At 39.0% G+C, this 24,107-nt stretch overlaps 10 protein-coding genes across 10 annotated transcripts; 6 read left to right on the top strand and 4 right to left on the bottom strand.

Moving 5' to 3' along the window:
- Positions 1 to 1,334: 1,334 nt before the first annotated feature.
- On the top strand, positions 1,335 to 8,947 carry SPOG_00588 (acetyl-CoA/biotin carboxylase). Its single transcript, XM_013168763.1, has 2 exons — positions 1,335 to 1,432; positions 1,820 to 8,947. The coding sequence occupies exons 1-2, from the start codon at positions 1,402 to 1,404 to the stop codon at positions 8,524 to 8,526; spliced, it is 6,738 nt and encodes a 2,245-aa protein (XP_013024217.1). The 5' UTR covers positions 1,335 to 1,401; the 3' UTR covers positions 8,527 to 8,947.
- Positions 8,907 to 10,666, bottom strand: SPOG_00589 (aromatic aminotransferase). The gene has a single exon (XM_013168764.1). The coding sequence runs from the start codon at positions 10,492 to 10,494 to the stop codon at positions 9,082 to 9,084; it is 1,413 nt and encodes a 470-aa protein (XP_013024218.1). The 5' UTR covers positions 10,495 to 10,666; the 3' UTR covers positions 8,907 to 9,081.
- SPOG_05140 (uncharacterized protein) lies at positions 10,594 to 11,364 on the bottom strand. Its single transcript, XM_013169152.1, has one exon. The coding sequence runs from the start codon at positions 10,921 to 10,923 to the stop codon at positions 10,699 to 10,701; it is 225 nt and encodes a 74-aa protein (XP_013024606.1). The 5' UTR covers positions 10,924 to 11,364; the 3' UTR covers positions 10,594 to 10,698.
- Positions 11,365 to 11,820: 456 nt separating this feature from the next.
- SPOG_00590 (N-acetylglucosaminyldiphosphodolichol N- acetylglucosaminyltransferase Alg13) lies at positions 11,821 to 12,312 on the top strand (the record flags this gene model as incomplete). The annotated part of the gene is made up of 1 exon (XM_013168765.1): positions 11,821 to 12,312. The coding sequence occupies one exon, from the start codon at positions 11,821 to 11,823 to the stop codon at positions 12,310 to 12,312; it is 492 nt and encodes a 163-aa protein (XP_013024219.1).
- A 451-nt stretch (positions 12,313 to 12,763) lies between these two features.
- On the top strand, positions 12,764 to 14,154 carry SPOG_00591 (pyruvate dehydrogenase phosphatase; the record flags this gene model as incomplete). Its single annotated transcript, XM_013168766.1, has 2 exons — positions 12,764 to 13,624; positions 13,675 to 14,154. 2 exons carry the CDS (start codon positions 12,764 to 12,766, stop codon positions 14,152 to 14,154), a joined length of 1,341 nt encoding a protein of 446 aa, XP_013024220.1.
- Positions 14,155 to 14,251: 97 nt separating this feature from the next.
- SPOG_00592 (endosulphine family protein) lies at positions 14,252 to 15,397 on the bottom strand. The gene is made up of 3 exons (XM_013168767.1): positions 15,340 to 15,397; positions 15,209 to 15,292; positions 14,252 to 15,142 (listed from the first exon to the last, which is right to left on the bottom strand). The coding sequence occupies exons 1-3, from the start codon at positions 15,376 to 15,378 to the stop codon at positions 14,861 to 14,863; spliced, it is 405 nt and encodes a 134-aa protein (XP_013024221.1). The 5' UTR covers positions 15,379 to 15,397; the 3' UTR covers positions 14,252 to 14,860.
- A 253-nt stretch (positions 15,398 to 15,650) lies between these two features.
- On the bottom strand, positions 15,651 to 17,177 carry SPOG_00593 (uncharacterized protein). The gene has a single exon (XM_013168768.1). The coding sequence runs from the start codon at positions 17,097 to 17,099 to the stop codon at positions 15,810 to 15,812; it is 1,290 nt and encodes a 429-aa protein (XP_013024222.1). The 5' UTR covers positions 17,100 to 17,177; the 3' UTR covers positions 15,651 to 15,809.
- Positions 17,178 to 18,982: 1,805 nt separating this feature from the next.
- SPOG_00594 (atypical/ABC1/ABC1-B protein kinase) lies at positions 18,983 to 21,008 on the top strand. Its single transcript, XM_013168769.1, has one exon. The coding sequence runs from the start codon at positions 19,229 to 19,231 to the stop codon at positions 20,819 to 20,821; it is 1,593 nt and encodes a 530-aa protein (XP_013024223.1). The 5' UTR covers positions 18,983 to 19,228; the 3' UTR covers positions 20,822 to 21,008.
- A 212-nt stretch (positions 21,009 to 21,220) lies between these two features.
- On the top strand, positions 21,221 to 22,781 carry SPOG_00595 (aspartate aminotransferase). Its single transcript, XM_013168770.1, has one exon. The coding sequence runs from the start codon at positions 21,271 to 21,273 to the stop codon at positions 22,498 to 22,500; it is 1,230 nt and encodes a 409-aa protein (XP_013024224.1). The 5' UTR covers positions 21,221 to 21,270; the 3' UTR covers positions 22,501 to 22,781.
- On the top strand, positions 22,709 to 24,048 carry SPOG_00596 (protein-S isoprenylcysteine O-methyltransferase Mam4). The gene has a single exon (XM_013168771.1). It carries the CDS (start codon positions 23,052 to 23,054, stop codon positions 23,760 to 23,762), a length of 711 nt encoding a protein of 236 aa, XP_013024225.1. The 5' UTR covers positions 22,709 to 23,051; the 3' UTR covers positions 23,763 to 24,048.
- The last annotated feature ends 59 nt before the right edge of the window (positions 24,049 to 24,107 follow it).

Raw genomic sequence — 24,107 nt, 5'->3', positions numbered from 1 at the left:
ACCAAGTAAACAAAGACACGATCAAGCAAAAATTAAGAATAATATGGAATATATCAAAACCAAAAAAAAAAACCTGAAGGTTCCGATGATCTAAAGCAATTCCATTCTGAGTCTTGTTGGCTGACTGGCTAATATAAAAAAAGGCCAGTTCGTAAACAGAGGAGGTAAATTGGTATACATGTTGGTTTACATTATTTCGCCAATCGTATTAGCAATGAAGTCAACTGTTCGAACCAAAAACTCAAAGTCGTGTTTATTCTATGAGTCTATTTTACGATATCTATGAAACTAGCAGATGATATACGTCTGGCAGAGTATTATTGTAGCATCGATACGAAATCCAAAACAAGTGAACGAGGCTGTTTTATCAGATAGTACTTTATAAAGCCAAAAGACGTAAACAAAGAAAATGTTATCGCCTTCATAGATCCCGTCTAGGGCGCTTTTTTTCAAAGAATCCTTCTTCTCCATGGATTCCCCTTTGTCATGGCAACTTTGTCAACGAATACGCCTACTTCTTAAAACCTCGGTGTTCAGTTTCGCGAGTTCCTTCGAAAAAAAAGCCATAATGAATCGCTTAATTTCTCACTCCGAACCTACTTTTTTTTCGAGAAATAAAGCAAAAGCTTTATGCCCAATTATGCACTTCATATTTCCGAGTACGACCTTTGAATTTTCATTTGCTCGGTTTAGGGTAACAACGTGAAGTCACATGCTTTCCTACTAACCAGTCGGGAAGTGGTAGGCACGTCTGGTTCGTAAGTAAGTTCCATCACTGGTGGAATCCTTCACAAAAGAAGAGAATGTGGGAAAGGTAGTTCATGTGGTGGGCACTCAGTCGGCCATAGACAGATTGAATGGTAACCTAACAAATAAAGGGCATCCAGAACTATAAAATCACATTAGGAAACGTATTTGAAAGAACTAGAGAAAGTTCCATTTTAAGGCTGTTCACTAGAAGACAGGAATTGATTCCTGTTTTGCTTTAACTTTTCTTTTTTTGTTTGTTTACAAATTACAATCTTCATGATGCGTCCATTCTCCTTGAGACAAAGTTATCTAAGGTAAAACCCCCCTTTTTCCTCCTCCAATCATTGACTATCGTTTCGCGTCCCAGTGCACGGATAACTCGTCTATGCCGGCCGCATCTGGTGAGATATACATTAAAAAATTGTATGATTCGTTCTATTCCATAAGATACATATTTAAATACATTATATTATTTCTTAGTTTTTTTTTAAAAGCTTCCTTGTATTCAAATGTCAAGCGCTACTCGTGGGAACGGTAACTCCGAACCTTTCGTGTAGGGAGAGGAGATTTCTTACTGCGGGTTTGCTCCTTCCAAGCGCAATAAAAGCAACCATTTCCCTTCCACGTCTCTTTTCCCGTAGACTTAGAACTATGGCTCCCCGTATAGCCTCCCATTTTCTGGGTATGTAAAGAATTACTTTTCATGTTCTATTCTTTTTTTTTCTCCTTTCAAGAATGCGAAATCTGTCAGTTTGATCCATTCTTGTACGAGAATGAAGGCCAGGAACCAAATGTCGTTATTTTTTTTCTATTAAAACAAACAATCTCATTATCTGTTTTTTTCAGCTTGCTTTTCGAAATTTAACGTGCGTATTTGTATTCTCCACACATATGTGGGAGTGCTGCTAATATTTTCGCGTTGTCAGAAGCACTTTTCAGAATATGACTAAATTTTGTTTTATCGTAAAAGCATAGCATTGACATTGAGTTTCCTGGCGTTTATTTCAAACTATCATAGATTCTTTCGAAAAGTAATTTTTCATTTTTTCAGTACTAACCTTGTCTGTAGGAGGCAATTCCCTAGATTTTGCACCTTCCAGCAAGGTGAAAGATTATATTGCTTCACGTGGTGGACATACCGTAATCACGTCTATTTTAATTGCTAATAATGGTATCGCTGCTGTGAAAGAAATTCGAAGCATCCGAAAATGGGCTTATGAAACGTTTAATAATGAAAGAGCTATCAGATTCACCGTCATGGCTACTCCCGATGATTTGAAGGTAAACGCCGACTATATTCGTATGGCCGACCAGTACGTGGAAGTTCCTGGCGGTTCAAATAATAACAACTATGCAAACGTGGAACTCATCGTTGATGTTGCAGAGCGCATGAAGGTCCATGCCGTTTGGGCTGGTTGGGGTCATGCTTCCGAAAACCCCAAACTTCCAGAAATGTTGGCCGCTAGCAAACAAAAAATTGTTTTTATCGGTCCCCCTGGTAGTGCTATGCGTAGTTTGGGTGACAAAATTAGCTCAACCATTGTGGCTCAAAGTGCGAAGGTCCCTTGTATGCCCTGGTCAGGTTTGGGCCTCGAAAAAGTCCGCATCGAACCCGAAACCAACATTGTAACAGTCGATGACGACATTTATCAAAAGGCCTGTATCAATACCGCTGAGGATGGTGTTGCTATCGCCGAGAAAATTGGATATCCCGTCATGATTAAGGCGTCCGAAGGTGGTGGTGGTAAGGGTATTCGTCAAGTCTCTTCCTCTCAGCAGTTCACACACGCTTATCAACAGGTTTTAGCCGAACTCCCTGGCTCTCCTGTATTTGTGATGAAGCTTGCTGGTCAAGCCCGTCACTTGGAAGTCCAAATCCTAGCCGATCAGTACGGCAATAACATTTCCGTATTTGGCCGTGATTGCTCAGTTCAGCGTCGTCATCAAAAGATTATTGAAGAAGCCCCTGTCACCGTCGCTCCTCCTAGTACTTTCCGTGAGATGGAGCGCGCTGCCGTTCGTTTGGGTGAACTTGTTGGTTATGCGTCTGCTGGTACCATTGAGTATCTTTATGAACCTGAAAATGATAAATTTTATTTCCTTGAATTGAACCCTCGTTTACAAGTTGAACACCCTACCACCGAAATGGTTTCCGGCGTAAACTTACCCGCCGCTCAACTTCAAATTGCTATGGGTATTCCTTTAAATCGCATTCCCCACATTCGTGAACTTTACGGTCTATCCCGTGATAGCGAGACCGAGATTGATTTTGCTTTTGAAAAACCAGAATCCCATAAAATCCAAAAAATGCCCACTCCAAAGGGTCATTGTATCGCTTGTCGTATTACCTCAGAGGATCCCGGTGAAGGTTTTAAGCCTTCCAGCGGTATGATTAGAGACTTAAATTTCCGTTCTTCCAGCGATGTCTGGGGTTATTTCTCCGTCGGTACCGCAGGTGGTATTCATGAATTCGCCGATTCCCAATTTGGCCACATCTTCGCTTTTGCAGATAACCGTGAAGCAACGCGTAAGTCTATGATTGTAGCCTTGAAGGAATTGTCTATTCGTGGTGATTTTAGGACAACCGTTGAATATTTGGTTCGTCTACTTGAGACTGGTGAGTTTGCTCATAATGAATTTACCACCGCTTGGTTAGACAAACTTATCGCTCAAAAAGTAACTTCTGCCCGTCCTGATAAGATGCTTACAGTTGTTTGCGGTGCCCTGGTTCGTGCTCATGCAATTGCCGAAGAACAATATCGTGCCTTTAAATCTTATTTGGAACGTGGCCAAGTTCCTTCTCGTGATTTTCTAAAAAATGTTTATGATATAGAGTTTATTTACGACGGTAATCGTTACAGGTTCACAGCCTCTCGCTCTTCTCCAGGTTCCTATCATCTATTCTTAAATGGCTCCCGTTGTACCGCAGGAGTTCGCTCATTAACTGATGGTGGGTTACTTGTGTTGCTAAATGGTCAGTCTTATACTGTCTATTATAGGGATGAGGTTACCGGTACACGAATCTCTATAGATAACATGTCATGTATGCTAGAACGGGAAAATGATCCAACTCAACTGCGTACTCCTTCTCCGGGTAAGTTGGTTCGTTTCTTGGTTGAAACCGGCGAACATATTAAGGCGGGTGAAGCTTATGCTGAAGTCGAGGTTATGAAAATGATTATGCCATTAGTAGCCACTGAGGATGGTATTGTGCAATTAATAAAACAGCCCGGTGCCTCTGTTGGTTCAGGTGACATCCTTGGTATCCTTACTTTGGATGACCCTAGCCGTGTTAAACATGCACTTCCCTTTAACGGTCAGCTACCTAACTTTGGTGATCCTCAAATTGCTGGTAACAAGCCTTGCCAACGTTATCATCAATTGTTATCCATCTTGCTTGATATTTTGAAGGGTTATGACAATCAAATAATTCTTAACAGTACATATAAGGAGATTATTGAAGTTCTGCGTGATCCTGAACTGCCATTTAGTGAGTGGAGCTCTCATTATTCTGCATTGGTTAGTCGCATGCCGCCCGTGTTAGATAAGTTATTTGTTTCCATTATTGAAAAATCAAGAGCCCGCAGAACTGAATTTCCTGCCAAACAGCTAGAAATGGCTCTTCAGACGTACTGTGAGGGTCAGAAACTATCTTTGACCCAACAGTTAAAACAGCAAATTGCTCCCTTGATTGATGTTATCAATGATTATAAAGACGGTCTAAAGGTGCACGAATATAATGTTGTCAAAAGTATCTTGGAGGAGTATTATAACGTTGAGCGCTTGTTTTCAGGTCCTAACAAAAGAGAAGAAGATGTTACCCTTCGCCTTCGGGACGATAACAAGGATAACGTTGATAAAGTCATTGCTCTTGCCTTGTCTCATTCTCGTATCGGTTCTAAGAATAACCTTCTTATAACTGTGCTTGATCTTATAAAATCGGAACCCTCTACTTTTGTTTCATTATACTTCAATGATATTTTAAGAAAATTGACAGATCTCGATTCCAGAGCTACTGCCAAAGTATCTCTTAAGGCTCGTGAATTACTGATTTCGTGCGCTATGCCTTCGCTTTCGGAGCGGTTTTCCCAAATGGAACATATCTTGAAAACCTCAGTTGTCGAGAGTCATTATGGTGATTCTAAGTTTTCTCATCGTCCTCCTAATCTTGATATTTTAAAGGAGCTCATTGACTCTAAGTATACCGTTTTCGATGTTTTACCTGCTTTCTTCTGTCATCCCGATCCATGGGTTTCTTTAGCTGCTCTTGAAGTGTATGTGCGTAGAGCTTATCGAGCATATGCCGTTTTAGAATTAAACTATCATGTTGAGAGTGGTACACCTTTCGTGCTTTCTTGGAAATTCCAGCTTCGTGCTAGTAGTACACCAGGCCAAGGTGCCAGTGGTGCAAATGGTCTTCTTCCCAGCAGTGGCTCTCCTTCTTTGGAAAATGAAAACAAACGTCTTCAATCTTATAGTGATCTTTCTTGGTATGTAAACAAGAATGATTCGGAACCTTTCCGTTTTGGTGCTGTTGTTGCGGCTGAGAACTTTGATCAGTTGGAAACCAATTTTGCTCTGGCCATCGAGCGTTTGCCTCTTTCGCGTAATTATTTCAATGCCGGATTGACGTTGAACAGTGATGACCCTTCTACTGCTCCTCTTCAAGAACTCACTAATGTTTTAAATGTTGCTCTGACATCTACTAATGACCTTGAAGATTCCGCTATCGTGGACAGGCTTAGCTCAATTCTAAGAGAATTCCAGGATGATTTGTTAGAACATAACGTCCGAAGAATTACAGTGATTGGTGGAAGACATAATAAGTCGGCCCATCCATCATACTTCACTTATCGCGCTTCCTCAGATAGTTTTGAGCATCAGTCGGTTCGTTACGTTGAAGATGAACGAATTCGTCACATAGAACCCGCTTTGGCTTTCCAATTGGAATTAGGTAGACTCTCTAATTTCGATATCGAGCCTGTTTTTATTGACAATCACAATATTCATGTTTACCGTGCAACAGCTAAGAACATGAATACAGATAAGCGATTCTTTACTAGAGCTCTTGTACGTCCTGGAAGGCTTCGTGACGAGATCCCAACCGCTGAGTATCTTATATCTGAAACTCACCGCTTGATAAATGACATTCTTGATGCTCTTGAGGTAATTAGCCCTGAAGAAACTGATCTTAATCATATCTTTATCAATTTCCTTCCTGCTTTTGGACTTGCCCCCAAACAGGTCGAAGCTGCTTTAGGCGGATTTTTAGAGCGATTCGGACGTCGTTTATGGCGCTTGCGTGTAACCGCTGCTGAAATTCGTATTATTTGCACCGATCCTACCACTAATACTCTTTTCCCCTTGCGTGTAATAATATCTAACGTGTCTGGATTTGTCGTAAATATTGAACTTTATGCAGAAGTGAAGACTGAAAATAACTCTTGGATATTCAAAAGCATTGGCCAACCTGGCTCCATGCATCTTAGACGTATTAACACGCCTTATCCAAATAAAGAATGGCTTCAACCTCGTCGCTACAAGGCACAATTGATGGGTACAACGTTCGTATATGATTTCCCTGAGTTATTTCGTCGTGCTTTTAGCGATTGCTGGAGAAATTTGGACAAAGGTGATTCCGAGAATCCTATTCCACAAGACATGTTTGATTGTAAGGAGTTGGTTGAGGATGAAAAGGGTGATTTACAAGAAGTTAGTCGTGAACCAGGGACTAACTCTTGTGGTATGGTTGCTTGGTCAGTAACCGCCAAGACTCCTGAGTATCCTAATGGTAGAAAAATGATCATTGTGGCCAATGATATTACATTCCAAATTGGCTCGTTCGGACCTCGTGAGGACAACTTCTTTTTTAAGGTAACTGAACTTTCCCGTCAACGTGGTGTTCCCAGACTCTACTTGGCTGCCAATTCTGGTGCCCGTATTGGTGTTGCAGATGAATTGATTCCCTTATTCAATATAGCTTGGAACGACGCCGATTCACCCGAGAAAGGATTCGAATATTTATATATAACTCCTGAAGTTCAAGAGCGAATGGACAAGCAAGAGTCTAAGACTATTGAAACTGAAAAAGTTGAAACTGAATCTGGTGAAGTTCGTTACAAGATCACCACCATCATTGGTTCTGGTGAAGGACTCGGTGTTGAATGTTTGAGAGGATCTGGTTTAATTGCTGGTGTTACATCTCGAGCTTATGGTGATATCTTCACTTGCACACTTGTAACTTGCCGTGCCGTTGGTATTGGTGCATATCTCGTTCGCCTTGGACAAAGAGCTGTTCAAGTGGAAGGTCAGCCTATCATTCTTACGGGTGCTCCTGCTCTCAATAAGGTATTAGGACGTGAAGTCTATAATTCTAACTTACAACTGGGTGGTACTCAAGTTATGCATAGAAACGGTATTTCTCACTTGACTGCCCAAGATGATTTCGACGGAATTTCTAAGATCGTCAACTGGCTTTCTTATATCCCTGACAAACGTAATAACCCTGTCCCTATATCGCCCTCAAATGATCCCTGGGATCGTGATGTCGAGTATTATCCCAGCCAAAGCGGTTATGATCCTCGCTGGTTAATTGATGGAAAAGAGGATGAAGATTTGTTCCTGTATGGTTTATTTGACAAAGGTTCATTCCAAGAAACTTTGGATGGATGGGCTAAGACGGTTGTCGTCGGTCGGGCACGTTTAGGTGGAATACCAACTGGTGTTATTGCCGTTGAAACTCGTACTATCGAAAACACTTTACCTGCTGATCCAGCCAACCCAAGCTCTACAGAGCAGAACCTAATGGAAGCTGGACAAGTCTGGTATCCTAATTCTGCTTTTAAGACTGCTCAAGCCATTAATGATTTTAACCATGGTGAACAATTACCATTATTTATACTCGCTAATTGGCGTGGTTTCTCCGGTGGTCAACGGGATATGTTCAATGAAGTCCTTAAATATGGCTCTTATATTGTTGACGCTCTCGCGGGATACAAGCAACCTGTATTTGTATACATACCCCCTTTCAGTGAACTTCGTGGTGGCTCTTGGGTGGTTGTTGACCCTACCATTAATAACAAGCAAATGGAGATGTATGCTGATGAGGAAAGCAGAGCTGGTGTATTGGAACCTGAAGGAATGGTCAGTATCAAGTTTAGACGTGAAAAGCTTCTTTCATTAATGCGCAGATGCGATGAGCAATATGCTACTTTACAGGATAAACTTAACCAAAAGAATTTGAACCCAGATGAGCTTTCTTCAGTCAAGGTGCAATTGATGGAACGTGAGCAAAAGATAATGCCTATTTATCAACAAATTAGCATTCACTTTGCTGATTTGCATGATCGCGTTGGTCGTATGGTTGCTAAGAAAGTTATTCGTCAACCCTTAAAGTGGACCAATGCTAGACGCTTCTTCTACTGGCGTCTAAGAAGACGTTTGGATGAGCATTACTCCCAACAGAGATTGATGCAGCTTATTCCTGGATTAAGCCACGAAGAATCACAATGTTGCCTTAAACGATGGTATGAGGAATGGAGGGGTAAGCAAGATTGGGATACTGCTGACCGATCCGTTATTACATGGATTGAAGAAAACAGCGAAAGCCTAATTAAGCACACCCTAGAGTTGAAGAGCAAGTATTATAGCAATAGGATTGCTGAATTGATTCGTGCTGATAAGCAAAGCATGATTGATAGCCTTGCTTTGGTTTTAACCGAACTTGATGAAGCAGAGAAAAAGGAATTAGCTGCAAAACTTGCTGCTAGGAACTGAGAATAAACTTATGAACTCTGAGGATAATGTCTTGTATTTATTTCGTCCAGGCTTTCTTCCGTTAGTCTGTTATATGGATTACAAGCGCCCCGGTGGAAATTTCACCTTGTAAACCTACATAATGTACTTATACCCTGAATATAGGAGATGCGAATTTACTTTTCATTATTTTTGATAAATTATGACAAATCGAAGATTTGATCAATTTGTTGCATATACGCCGTTCGTTTAGGAACAAATCATCCTTTGAGGATAGATAGTGCTTTTCTATCAATGAAATAATTTTAATCTTATGAGATGAATATGAACATACTTTACTGATCATCTATGTACTGTTAAGATCTTACTGTAAATGAAGTTTATTGAATTTACAATGAGTTGTAGTTTATAGCTTGGATGTATTTGATATACATCAATAAACATATGAATTTTATTAATAGAAAGTAGCTTTGTATTAAAAAGAAAAAGAAAAACAAAAATGGCGGATCATCTAAATTATAATGAGTAACTATCATCCTCAGATACTGAAAACTGCAGCAGATATTTAATATACATTTAAGACTTAAAAAACTTCTTCAAAACATTAGCAAAACGTTCTATAGCAGTCTCAAACTCGGGAAGCTCAGCATAAGCAAAGGTGACACGGAAAAAGATCTTGTCATTGATTGAAGAATCAACCACAAACCAATTACCGCAGGCAACATTAGCACCATCTTGAATTGCTTCCTCATGAATATCTGACTCAATTTCGGCGATGCTCTTGCCTTGGTCAGCAAACTTGTACGCCGACTTGTCCACCTCGAACCAAATGAACATGCCGGCTTCAGGGGCAATGTAAGAACAGATAGACTTGGGAAGGTGCTTATCCATAGCATAGAGTAGAGCATTACGACGTTCAGTGTAAGAATAACGAATATGTTTCAACCATGCGAGGTATCCATCATGTCCCCAGGTCTTGAACAAGGCATGCAACATGGCTTGAGATATACCGGAAGCATTTTGAGAAGCAGTCTCGGTATAGCGAAGACTACGCTCGATGAACAAAGGTTGAGCGGTGATCCAACCAACACGAGAACCAGGAGCAACAACCTTTGAAAGAGAATCCATGCGAATGACACGACCGTCGACATCAATGTGTAAGAAAGATGTGATCAGATTATTGACGAACTCTTCATTTGTAAACTTGGGATCAACAGCCTCAGGTTTTCCCTGATACTCGTCCATTTGAAGATAATAATAAGGTTCGTCTTCAATGATTATAAAGTCATGTTGCTGAGCAAGGGCATATATTTTCTCTTTTCGTTCTACTGACAATGTGCTACCAGTGGGATTTTGACCACTAGGGATAGTGTATAAAACACGAGGTTTGTTTCCACCCTTCCAATTATTTAAAATTTCTTCTAAGGATTCAGGCAACATTCCGTTCTTATCCATGTCCACTGAGACAGCGTTCAAGCCCATAGGACGCATAGCCTGAAGAGCGGAGGGGAAGGTGTACTTCTCCACAAGAATACTGTCTCCACGGTTCATAAGCATACGAAGGCACATGTCCAAGCCTTGGGTATTACCGGTAGTAAGCAAAATGTCCCAGTTGGCATAAGGAGGGGAGTGAATCATTTGGGTATGTTCCTTCAAAAAGCTTGTCAATTGAGCACAACCAGAGCCTTTTCCGTATTGCAAAGCGACAGAAAGGGGTAAGTCATCTTGATCTTCGGAATCCATTGAGACAGAGAAATCTGACAATTTGCCCTCGTTTTCAGCACCACGAACCCAGGAACCGATAGAAGGAATTTCAGAGCCCATCTTACGGAAAGGGAAATATTGAGGATTAGGAAGTCCTCCAGCCAAAGAAATCACATTGATTCCCTTTTTACTCACAGAGCCTGCGATTGCCTTTAGTGGAGATGGCCTACGAGAAGCACTTTCCACCGAAAGATGATGAGACAAATCTTTAGGTTGAATTGACATGGCCTTTGTCTTTCTTTTACTTCTGAGAACTGCGATTCACACCAACTTTTTTGGGTGTTGGTTATGGTTAGAAATTTTCTACTTCGGTGCAGGTACTAGGTTTTAACCGCTGCAGATGCACCAACGATAAATTATAATATCGAAGGACTGACTATCAACAGTTGACTCCTTTTCTGATACTATAAAGTAAGGAGAGTGCTGTAGCTATATTTCTAAGTTGGAGCAATATTCAAACAAAATTCCAGTTTTTCCACTGAATATTTTTTTAGATCGGACGTACTGTAGACGTGTAAGTATAATTTCTTGTACATTCATACAATTACGGATTTCAAGCATTCCCTGAAGAAAATCAACTAGGGAGACGAAACGAATTCTTTCTGTGCTATACAGTAAGGAAGATCTAGCTCTTAGTTGTGTTGGAATTAGCATCTAAAATTTGGGATGAGAAGGGGCATTCTTCGTTGAACATTCGAGATATCCTCTCTTCTTTCTTCTTTTCGGTTGGGATACGATTGCAGTTAAGTTACCAATTCGCTTTGTTCATTACAAGGAATGAGTATATAACAAGGATCCAAGGAAAGGGTGTTGTAAAGGATGAATGGGTCATATTACATGAAACCCCATTATAGGATGTATTCCAGCGACTTGGTTAGGTATGCTTTTAAGATACAGCATGTCGAGAATAGCATTGCATGTATAAGGTCAGACCAAATCAGACTAGACCGACTTTGAAAAAAGCAGACTAACGAAAAATTTGCAAGAGGTTATCTTTTGTTTGCAATTCTTTCTTGCATCTGTTTCTGCGTCTTGTGGTTTTGGAATTATACTGAAAATGACACTGTAAAACGAATTGTCTTCATGAGCGCTTAGAACTTGTGAACAGACAGGTACTTGCCGTGGTGGTATGATGAAATAACTTTTGAAGTTTGTTCTGTTTGTAAGCTACGCTAGCTATTAGTTATAGTTTTTAATGAAAGATACCCACTTCTTCGAGCTTTTGCTAACAGCAATTCTTCTGGAACAGACTGACGAAAACTTTTTTTTTTTTTATCCACATATTCATTTGAGCTTTCCTATGAAAAGAAATGCTTACTTTGTTCACTCACCATCAGAGTTGTCGCATCTTTTCACCACATAGAACGGAAAGCAAAACGACGAAAACATTCTGTGTAAAACGGGTTTTTTCCTTTCAAAAGAAATCAAATTTTTTAAATTTCGGTTCTCCTTCTCGAGTCGTTTTCATTTACCGTAAATAGTCAGCGACTGCGTTTGACTTGACTTACTGTAAAGATTTATACATATTTAGTAGTGAATGAGAAATAAGACATGAAAGCCTTTGTTACTGTCGGTTCTACCAGATTTGATGAACTTGTTTCTGGTGTTTTACACGTCAATGTACAATACCAGCTGTTACAACATGGAATCACTCAACTGATTGTTCAGTTTGGAAATGGAAGAGAGGCTTTTGGGACTCCAAGCCCTATCGAAGGAATCTCTATATCTGGATTTGACTATGCACCTGAAATTGGAACATATATTGAGTCGTCTTCTATTGTTATTTCGCATGCCGGCGCAGGTAGTATCCTGCAATCCTTGCGTGCCCAGAAACCTCTCATTGTCGTCCCAAATGAATCTCTAATGGACAACCATCAGCTTGAGCTTTCAAACAAGCTGGCGTCGTTACAATATCTGATAACTTGTTCTTACAAAGACCTTGCTCAAGGTGTTGAGGCTCTATTCAATACAAAGTTAAAGCCATTTCCTAATCCTGAATATTCTGCTTTTCAGAAGGTTTTAAGCGATGTACTGACTAAATAAATCAACTCTACTAGCTTCCTGCTACCGCTCTTTTCTATGTGTGCGCGGCTGACTTGGGTCTCACTTTCAAATCCCACAGGAGTGCTTACCACCTCATGCCGTATACTACAGTCTGAATTTCGTTTTTTTTGTCTCCTAATACATAATGAGGGATTCATTTTGATATTTGCTTCTATGCTCACTGCAAATATCCAATTAACATGACGTTTCCATTCCTTAGGTAGAGCATTTACGGATATCGAAATGAATGATTTCATTTCTAACGAATAATTCGTTTCTTTTTATTCGCTCTATGAAAAACGAGTCATTCAACAGTGTATCCATTAACTTCATCTATTGTTTGTTTACTACTGCGTTCCTTAGTAAATCTCGTAAAATTTCTTATATAATACTGACTGATATAATGGTCAGTCCTCTAACCAGTTGAACTAAGGAGATATTCATCCAGAAAATGGGATATTTTACCTCAAAGTCGGCTAGAAGCATCTGCTCTCTAAAGCACATCTCAATTACTGCTGCAATTATTTCTTCAGCGGGTTATGCAACATACCAGCTACGTGAACAGAATGCCATTCAACTAGATCAACCCAATACGGTTTACCCATATCCTTCAAAGGTTCGCTTGCCGCCAAAGGATAGTGAAAGCATTAACAAGCAGTTGCGAGAATTCCAAAAGACTGTTTATGTGAATCGAGATGGCATCGCCAGATACGACTTTAATCAAGTGCCAAGTAATGATCCTTGTGAGGATGATCATGTAGAGTCGGTTTCAAAGGAGATCGATGATGGGAATTGGTACTTTTGGGGTGTTTTTGATGGTCACTCTGGCTGGAATACTTCTATGTACTTGCGTCAACATTTAGTTCCAGCCGTAGTTGATGAGCTAAGGGAAACAGCATTGAAAGTGAGGGAAAGTAAGGCGTGTCCTTCACCATTAAGTTACGAGCGATCTTTGTGCGACGCATTCCAGAAGTTGGATCATCGCATCGTACATGAGCATGTTTCAAGTGTATTTAAAAACCCCAAATCATTACAGAATGCAGCTAGCTTACTGTTACCAGCTATTTCTGGATCTTGCGCCCTTCTGACTGCATATTCTGCAAAGTCAAAAACTCTTCAAGTTGCCTGCACCGGTGACTCGCGAGCTGTATTGGGAGAACGAACTTCCGGTGGAATTTGGAACGCTGTTCCTTTAAGTCGTGACCAAACAGGCGCGAATCCAGATGAAGCTGCTCGTTTGGAAGTTGAACATCCCGGCGAAATTGTTTTACGCAACAACCGTATACTTGGGCGATTAATGCCTTCTCGAGCCGTAAGTTGTTCAGCATGAGCTTTATATTATGATTCTAACTAACTTTATAGTTTGGTGATGCAAGATTTAAATGGTCCCGACAAGTAAGTGAACGTTTGCATAAAGAGTACTTTTCCGCTGTCCCTATTCCTGTAAAATCGCCGCCGTACGTAACAGCTGTTCCTGAAGTGGAAACAATAAAGGTCGATTCTAAAAAACATAAATTTCTTATTATGGCTTCCGATGGCTTATGGGACACAATGTCTAGTGAGCGAGCAGTCGAGTTAGTTGGCCAATGGATTGATTCAGAATTCGCAGAAAATCATGCTTCTGAGAATACATCACCAAGTACGTTTAATCCATTAAAGTGGTTTCACAAAACGTTACCGGTTGTAGATGGAAATGCTGCTACTCACCTTATTCGCAACGCTTTGGGTCGGAAGGATGAAATGGTTTCTGCTCTCCTTACTTTGACCTATCCACTCTCCAGGAGATATCGAGACGATCTTACAGTAACGGTGATTTTCTTTGAAGAAAATGAAAGAACTTAAACGGTTTGTAGGGAATGATTTGAAAATTACAAGCAAGGAATGACCTTAATTACTACCAACATGAACTAAGAAGATGAAAAAAGTATCTTTCATCCTACACATGTATATATATATTTAATGTGACTATGAACAGTTGACACGACCTATGACCCAAGTACGGTTTCTGAATTGGTAGCATTATCAGCTATATTGTATTTATTCTAATTCTATGAACATTTCAACAATACCTGAGGTGATAGTATTTTACGTTGCATAAACACAAATTCTATTGTGTAACATAAGAGTAAAGTCTCATAGCAAGATATAGTAATACGGTCACTATATCTACAAACTGCTCGTCTTTAACTCACTGTCCATTCCAAAAGTTCAAAAGCATTCACATAACCAATTAAACTAAAAATATATAATTCAAAGAAAAAAATTCAATGGAACAGGTAAAAGCATTTTTTACGCAAAAAAAAAAAAAAAGAGTAGCGAAGTAAGTAGTAAAAGGAGAAAATATCGTATATACCATCTAGTGATGGATAAGCAAGGCCGGTGTACATTGTCAGATGAGCCAAAACTATTATATAGTTTCGAACAACAAAGTGATTTTCAAAAAGCGACACCTGCAGGTGAGTCTTTCAGCCTTTATAATTAATAATCGCGAAGATTCATTATGAGCAGCACGCGCAAGCTGCTTATACGTAACGTAGCATCAGCGTTCTTACTCATCTTGCTTCTTATCATTATTTAATTTTTCATCATCAATGTTATCGAAATGCTGGACAATGGATTCTCTGCGACTACTGACTTCACTAGGTGCTGAATCCGTTGGGCGCTTCATGTGAATCGATGGTTCTTTTGAGGGAGAGCCAGAAACTGCGACCCTGTGAGGAATTGTCTCCGGGGATGGAATTTCTTTCCCTATGCAGGTTATGCCGGCATCAGACGCCTTACCAGCTTTATTCAATGCATAGTCACCAGAATCGAAGTACTTTCTTCCTTGCTACCAAAATACCAAGTCAATATTCAACCCTAATTACGTATCTTTTCTAAAACTATTCAAACATACCTGCAATTTCTGAACTAAAAGATCTTTACGCTGAGGAAGTCTTCCATAGAGACGGAACAACTTTTGCTCCTCGGGACTGAGCTTCTAAAGGTTTTTAGTCAATTTTTTGCTCTCTGCCAGTGTCTTCATACCGCCATATCCACCGTTTTCTCTGGATTACCCGATGTCATACCTTCAAAGCAGTTTGGTTGTCGCCAACAATGAGGACTACATCAATGTCATGGGACCCAGTGATCGCGATAATTATATTTCCTCGATACGATAATATTTTTGTGTGAGAATAACGACTTCTATATACTGCATGAATTAAGAATTAGATGAACAAGTAATTACGAGTTGAGCTTTGTGTTTGCAAATTCTGTTAATTTCTTTTCGCATTAGCAAATTTTTGGAGTCTTATGACTTATATCACAGTTTGCTAGACATTTTCAGTTACCTATATGTTTAGCTGAGATTTCATCGATATGAAATTCACCGATTTCATATGTATTTAGTATTAAAAAATTTCAACAGAGTTTTACTTTTTGTGTTTTATTCATAGTGTAAGTCTAATATTAATTTCATATAAAAAGTGCCGCAAACACGTTTGATGAATAAAAAGTTAACTACTATGAGACGCATGGTATGTTAACGATTTTAATTTTGGAGTATGATCCTCAGATGAGTCCTTGGTAGAATCTGAAGAAGTTAAATGCGTCCTGCTTTGTTTCAAAGTGCTACTGTTGGAACCGTCGAAAATAGACTCAGGGTACGCGATTGTTTTTTGGTTACGCAGAGGATGAATTGAGATATAATCATCCAGATCTTTTTCTGTGTAGTATTGTCGACATTTGCACAAGTCCAAGAGTAATTGGTTGCAAAAGTCGTAAAACCCTCGAATAAAAGAATCTTTTTTAAATAGAACAGCATCAGTATTATACAGAAAAAGAGCGGATTCTGGGACCTTTCCTTCAAAAACTGCATCCTTTGTGTTCATATACATATGAATAGGAAAAGCATGACCGTTATTTCCTATACAATGCATCATAGATAACCAGCCAATGTCAGCTTCAGAGGAAGCAGAATGCAGCATTGCTTCAAAACCGCATAAATCATATGGAAGACTGCTCTCGCATAACGGTAACCGAAGCTGGAGATAGCTTAGGAAATTTGAACGTGTAACGGCAACCCAATTATTCTTTGCTTTGAGAGCATAAATATCATTCGGGTTAATAAGATACATGCGTATACATCCTAGTCTGTTTTGTAAAGCAAGCTTTAGTAGTTTAGTATGAGCAAAGTCATAATTTGAGAGATAATGCTCGACAGCAATCCAAAGAGATTCTTGAATTTCTGGTGGGTAAAACTGAAATAGCATCACATGATGAATCAAAACCGAGATTGGAATCGGGCCGGCACGAAGATATTCACAGAGATGATTAAACAAGCTACGATGACTTTTAAGTAATAATTTCACATTTTCCTGAGCGCATGTATTGCGTTGTGTAAAGTGATATATTTTGTCTGGCATAAAAAAACCAGACTCATCCAATTCATAGCTACTTTTTAAGTAGGTACCACTGAATGCATGGAAAACACTACTGAGAGAACCTTGCGTAAACGTATTTGGAATATCATAATAATCCGGAAGCTCAAACTCACCTAATCCTAACACTTCGCAGATACTAGGGATCCAGGGTAGAGAGTTCAGGAGTAAAAAATGAGTTTCTTTTGGTATGTCAATATCAGCATATGCAATTTCAACTGTTGGATCTTCACAGTCGCAATCTGGACAGCCTAGATCGCAACTGTCACAGGATACACAACATAACAAAACATCCAAAAAGGCGTTAACAATTCTTTGATAAAGCGTTTGCATGTGTTCTTCAGGGTGATCAGAATTGACTAACATTTCTCTGATACGTAAAAGTTGGTTGCATATGACTGTATTAGAACAGCTTTCAGAACCGAGAGAAAATGACAAGAACACTCAGAAAACAGGGCAATGCACTAGAGGAAAATCTCATGCAAGATATGTGTGATAAATAGGGCATCTAAGCTTTAAGCCTGATCCTAACTGTGTACAATTTTTAAGGAATAAATTTAAAAATAAAAAGCAAAAACAAAAAAAATCAGACTTAAAGTGAGCAAGTCGATAAAGGAAGAGATGCGACCGCTACATTGCCATAAACATCAAAAGCCCTTTATGGGCGTCCCTCCAAAAGTCAACAAACAACGCATAAACTAAACACCAGGAATGCAAAAATGTAAACAGTTAGCCAAAGCCAACCAACATTCGGGTTTTAGTGATATATTCCAAGTGCCCATAGACTGTAATAAGCGACTCTTACAATTTAAAAACATTTTATAGCTCTGCTAATAAACCCTCCTTCTTAAGCTCCATATGGAACAAAAGAATGCTAAGTAAATAAACATATACATTCATCTATGTACTTTATATCTACCAAGCACAGACCTATGGAATATATTCCAAAATCAGACCGAATAACTCAACACAGTACGTTTCGTACTTCAGTGCTTGACTCTTTGTATTTGTTGATCATCATATTTTGGATCCATACCTTCTAAGCTTAACTATCTTATGCAGGTTTGGCTTGAATCGAACAAGCTCTCTTAAACAAGAGAAACCACTCAAACCTTTCAAAAAAAGACGGCAAAAATCCTCTGAGCCCATGACTAAGCCCCATTGAGTTACATCTACTGGTGGATGTGATCGTATAACTATCGCCTACGACGAAAAAACACAGTTCAATGAAACCGTAAGTCCCGCAAAGCATCCGTTTTGCTCTTCCTCAAACACTTTCCTATGCACATTTCATAGACTTATATCTTTGTCTACTCCGTTCCGGAAGCGAAAAGCACATAGAAAAGGTTACAAGAAAAATCAAGACAGCGCCTACCACGGGACAAACATTCCATTGAAACCGCTGGTTCTTTAGGTCAGCGCGTTTCCGCTTGTCCTGGTTTCAAAAGAAACCAAGACGCAAGAGTCCGGGGACTTTCCCTAAAGCTGCAAAAGAAACGTAGTGTTTCGTTAGATTGCTTCAACAACGATCGTTCGAGCTCAAAGGTGTCTTTGCATAGCTGTAGTTCGGAAATCCAACAAATATATAGACCTTTTCGTGACTGTCTTTGGATTTGCCCTACCCTATTACAACGATAATGCATGTTCTGTGATATCGTATAATGTTAATCGAATAGAAAGTAATCGACAAAGGCGGTCGATTTTTTTTATTAAAATACCATTCTATTTCTTTTTTTTCTGCTTTTTTCGTTTTATTTGCTCGTTATTCGATAAGTTTGCTCCCTCTTTTAAAAAATTGATACAACTACCATCTCGTACAGTGTCAAACAATATATTCAGAAGTAATATGAAGAATAAAATCCACTAGGTACATTAATATATTAATAAGAAAATACATGAACATTTAGAGAATAAAAAAATCTCGTTGGCTTCGCACCTAAGAAACTTTGTAAAGTACGACACTTTTATATGTCGCCTGACTTTGTTTTTCGCCTTGTAAACACACAAGGACTTTGATTGAAAAGTATGAGTTTGTTCATCAAATTTTATTCATTTTTTAACTGACTCATAATTCTAGCAAACAAAGATTTTTGCTTCCTATATCACATTATGTCTAATTTTTATGCTTTTGAATAAGAGTAACATGCTACTCGAATTGGTTACGTTCTATCATGGGAGATGTTCATTGGGAAAATGCAAGGTTGAGTAGAAACGTCTTCATACAACTTCAGAACAAGAGAAATTACACTGCGAATGTAAGGAGTGAAGAATTTATACCCGTAAAAATAAGCCAGTGAAAGAGTTAAATTGCATTAACAAACTTACCGGATTCGCATATTCTGGGTCCAAAAGCTGGGTAGCAACAGAAAGGAAAAGTAAAGGATATTTTTGATTCCATTTACGAGCTATATATTATCGTGAATTCCCATTCCCATTGACGAAAGTGAATAATTTTCAAAAGCTATAGTCATTAGCTTGGGTCACGAAGTTTGGGAATGTTTACTCGGATAGGAATTCGTTCACCGTTAGCATCTCATAATGTAAAGCTTTTGAATGTTATGCGTCGAGGATCCTCTCGTCGTTTGTACAGCAAAGAGCCCCCTACCAAGCAAGCTTTAAGCAAACGTTCAAGTTGGACCAAGAGACTAGTCTGGATGGGGAGTATTGGAACAGGAATTTACGTTTGGGACAGATACTATAACGCCCAAGCTTTGACTCGGAGTATTCGGACCGTGTATACAGCAACCATTGTTGCATTGGATTACAAGCTAAACTTCAATGAGCAGAGAGCTGATCGAATTGAGGCCTTACATGAGCGAGTTGCTCAGCGCTTGGTGAATATGGTATCCAAAAATGGCGGTCTTTACATTAAAATGGGGCAAATCGTCGCAATGCAATCTTCTAATCTTCCTCCTGTATACGGGAGAGTATTCAAGGGAATGTTTGATGACGCTCCACAGATAGGATGGGATGAAGTATCTGAGATCATCAAAACTCAATACAACATGCCAGCAGAAGAAGTTTTTGCTACAATTGAAAAAAACGCTTCTGCGAGTGCTAGCATAGCTCAAGTACACGAGGCTATTCTTCCTTCAGGAGAGAAAGTAGCCGTCAAGGTGCAAAAACCATCCGTTTCCAAGCAAATGAACTGGGATTTATTGGTCTATAGATGTATGATGTATGTTTACGACAAATGGATATTCCATATTCCCTTATACTTCACGGTGGACTATGTTTCAGAACGACTTCGGTCGGAAGTAAATTTCATCGTTGAAGCCGAAGCGACTCGATCAAGTCGTGAAGCCATAAATCAAACAGATTATTTGAGAGGAAAAGTCTACGTTCCAAAGGTTTACGACAAACTCTCAGGAGAAAAGATTATGATTACAGAGTGGATTGATGGGATTCCCCTTTACAACCAACAAGCATTGTCAGATGCTGGTTTCAGTAAAAAGCAAATCCTCAGTAGCTTGTTTAATTTCCTTTCTTTTCAAATGTTTAATACAAAGCAAGTGCATTGCGATCCTCATCCAGGTAATATAGTTGTGCGGAAAGTAGGTCGACAGCCTCAGGTCGTGATTTTAGATCATGGATTGTATGTCCATGAATCGGAATCTTTTCGAAAGAGTTTTGCTCTTCTATTTAGTGCTGCTTATACGCTTGATCGAGCCACTATTATGAAAGTCATGCATTCCTGGGGAATTAGGGAGCCCGATCTATTTGCAAATCGAATGTTGAATATTCCTATTGATGGTGACTTTAAAGACGAGTCAGTTCTGAAGTCTCAAGAGCAGTTATTTGAAGAGCAGCTTACTCAGAAATCAAGGTTTGTGAGCTTTTTACAAGACTGTCATCGTTTACCTCAAGAATTACTAATGCTTGGTCGCTGTCTCATGCTCATCCAAAAGAACAATCAAATGTTTGGGTACCCGGTGAATAGTCTATCAATATTGGCAAACGTTGCTAGCCGATATGTAGACGAAAAACCTTCACCCCGATGGTACCAAAAGCTACTTTCACCCATATATTGGTTTTTTCAACACATAATGTTCCCTGGTGACATTCGGGTCCCGGAGATTCCTGATTAAGAGTACAAGATGATATCTGTTCATTGACTGTCCGAAAGCATAGGAAATTGAAACTTATTTCTACGAAACACTTTATCTTGTCCTTTGCAAACTATGAAGAGAGCAATTCTCTAATTAGGATAATATATGAATAATACAATTGAATTTCAACAAGACACTAAAACATTAGAAGATTACACAAAATCAACAATGCAATTCATTCTACATTTGACTGAGTGATGAACCAAGCTTCATTGAAAACTTTATATTTTTTAAATCCTTTTAATTATTTCTAATCATTTCATTTTTTGGAAAATTGTAGATATCATTTACTGAGAATCATTCCATTTTAAGAAAAAGATTATCTAAACGAGGTGATTTAATATCAGAAAAAATCAAGATGGAAAGACTTATTTAGCAGCGGAAACCGTTTTCTAAACTTGGACTTTACCAGCACGAGAAGTTAAAAAATGTCGGATTTTGGATTTACTGAATTGATTGAAGCTCAGCCTGATGCCATTTTTAGACTCAACAGTTTATACAGCCAAGATGAAGACCCTTCGAAGGTGAACATGAGCATTGGTGCTTACCGTGATGATACCGGTAGGCCATGGATTTTGCCAGTTGTAAAGAAGGCTACTGAAATTGTAGAAAAAGATCCTAACTTCAATCATGAATACATGCCCATTGCTGGTTATGGTCGGTTTACAAAGGGTGCCGCCGAAATTCTGTTCAAGCCCAACGAGCAATTATTGAAGGAAGACCGTATTTGCTCTATCCAATCCGTTTCTGGTACTGGTGCCAATTTCACGGCTGCTAGATTTTTAGCTGAACACTATGTTCGAAAGAGTGGAGCTGCCGTTTACATTTCTAACCCAACTTGGCCTGTTCATCGTACTATCTGGGAAAGTGTCAATGTCAAGGTAGAGACTTATCCTTATTGGGATGCTAAAAACCGAAGATTTGATTTTGAAGGAACTATGGACGTTATGAAATCTGCTTCCGAAGGCAGCATTTTCCTCCTTCACGCTTGTGCTCACAATCCTACAGGAATGGACCCTACTAGAGAGCAATGGAAGTCTATGTTCGAGGTTCTTCTTGCCCGCAAGCATTTGGTTGTGTTTGATATCGCTTATCAAGGATTTGCTAGTGGTGATTTGGACCGTGATTCTTGGGCTTTGAATGAGTTTGCCAAGTTTGACAGAGATTTCTTTGTCTGTCAATCTTTTGCCAAAAACATGGGTTTGTACGGTGAGCGTACTGGTTGTCTTCACTATGTAGCTAAGAATAACGATGTGAAAAGTAAGATGCAATCTGTGCTTTGCTTGATTCAACGCAGCACCATTTCGAACCCTCCGGCTTATGGTGCCCGTATTGCTGCTGAAATATTAAATAACCCTGAACTTTTTGAACAATGGAAGGGAGACTTAAGGACTATGTCTTCGCGTATCAATGAAATGCGTCGTCATTTACGTGACTCTCTCGTTGCTTTGAAGACTCCTGGTACTTGGGATCATATTACTGAGCAAATCGGGATGTTTTCCTACACTGGTTTGACCCCTGCTCAAGTCCAGTTCTGCCAAGAAAAGTATCACCTATACTTTAGTGCCAATGGTCGTATCTCTATGGCTGGCCTAAACAGTTCTAATGTTGACCATGTTGCCAAGGCTTTTGATCACGCTGTTCGTGAAGTGAATTGATCGCCCACCTTTTATTGCTCTTTTATTAACATGTTATGATAAATTAATAAAAACAAAAGATGAAGATAAAAAGGATATGATAAAAGATGAAAGACTTGACGACAAACGGGTGGTCTGAAAGACAGAAACCATGCTCTATTTTGTAATACATATATAGTAATATACTTTATTTATTCCTGCCAAGTGGAAATACAGGCTACCAGAATCTCAATATCTTTCTAATGACTCATTTAATACTTTTTTTCATTCGTGTTCATTTTTTTTCCAATTCTTCGGTTGACATAGAATAATGAAGTTCTTTGTCTATTGTTAGCAATAGACAATAGAAGTTAAGAAATGGAGCAATAGGATGTACACCCTTCCAAGTCTGTACAGGCATAGTAATCTGTTTTGGTCTTCTTGTTTTTGAAAGTTAAATCAATATTTATCTTCTACTATAGGTTTTATTTTTTAATACGTACTGCGAAATTTTAACTATTCTAGTAGGATTTTTGTGGATAATATTTTTTGACCGAACGTGACTAGATTTTTTGATAAATCTTTTCTAAAAAATGCCGAATATTCACACATCAAATCAAGTGGCTTTCATAAGCGCTACAAGTACCCTTTTAGGGCTGGTCATTGGATCTGGGTGCATTTTGAGCATATTTACGAAGTCTAGAGCCAGTGCTTTTGTCGCGATATTGGGGCTATTTCATGAATTAGAATTTTATATAACAGCACAGTTTCAAGGACCTCAGTTGTCTTGGGACTCTTTTGTTTTGAACAATGGGGTAGCGTATTGGATTGCCATGTCAATAGGTGCATTAGAATACCACTTCACTGATGGATCGAGCAGCTCAAAAATTCTATCCTGGCTCCATTTCCCTCCATGGGTCCTGTTGTGCGTTCACTGGGTATACACAAGTTTAGCAATTCTCTTGATTGTTTCGGGACAGTTACTTCGATCATTTGCAATGGTACACGCTGGTAAATCATTTTCGCATCACGTTGCTAGTGAGAAGAGACAGGAGCACAGTCTTGTTAAATCAGGTGTCTATCATTATGTTCGTCATCCGTCATATGTTGGATTTTTTGCTTGGGCTTTAGGAACGCAGCTCCTTTTACAGAATGTTTTCTCTCTGGTTGCTTTCACTATAGTACTGTGGGACTTTTTCAGCAAACGAATTGTTGCAGAAGAGATGTATTTGGTCAAATTTTTCGATGAAGACTACAAGGACTATCGCAAAAACACTCCTTCTGGGATCCCTTTTGTTCCTTAATAGTGTTTATCTAGTCCTTCTTTTACCCCATTTTAGGTTGTCGAGTTCAGTGAGTGAATTCTTTTGCCATGTGCTAACACGAGCTTTTTAAAAATAGAATATTTATGGAATAATTCACAGTTATAAATAGTCTTTTATTTTATTATATTTTTTCTACCGTTCCTATCTTAAAATTAGTTAGGTTTCCTTGATCATCTTCAGTAGCTCTAAGGCTATATATTTCTCTCTCTTTATATCCTTTTCAATCTAATTCCTTTGGTTAACAAAATAAAAAACATATCTTGCAAAGAGAATTGTTATTGTCGTAAAATCACTTTTAAATTCGTGATCATAGTATAAATATTA

The sequence above is a fragment of the Schizosaccharomyces cryophilus genome (genome assembly GCF_000004155.1).
Source record: "Schizosaccharomyces cryophilus OY26 unplaced genomic scaffold supercont4.5, whole genome shotgun sequence".
Lineage (NCBI taxonomy): Eukaryota > Fungi > Ascomycota > Schizosaccharomycetes > Schizosaccharomycetales > Schizosaccharomycetaceae > Schizosaccharomyces > Schizosaccharomyces cryophilus.
This window is presented reverse-complemented; position numbering and strand designations above follow the sequence as displayed.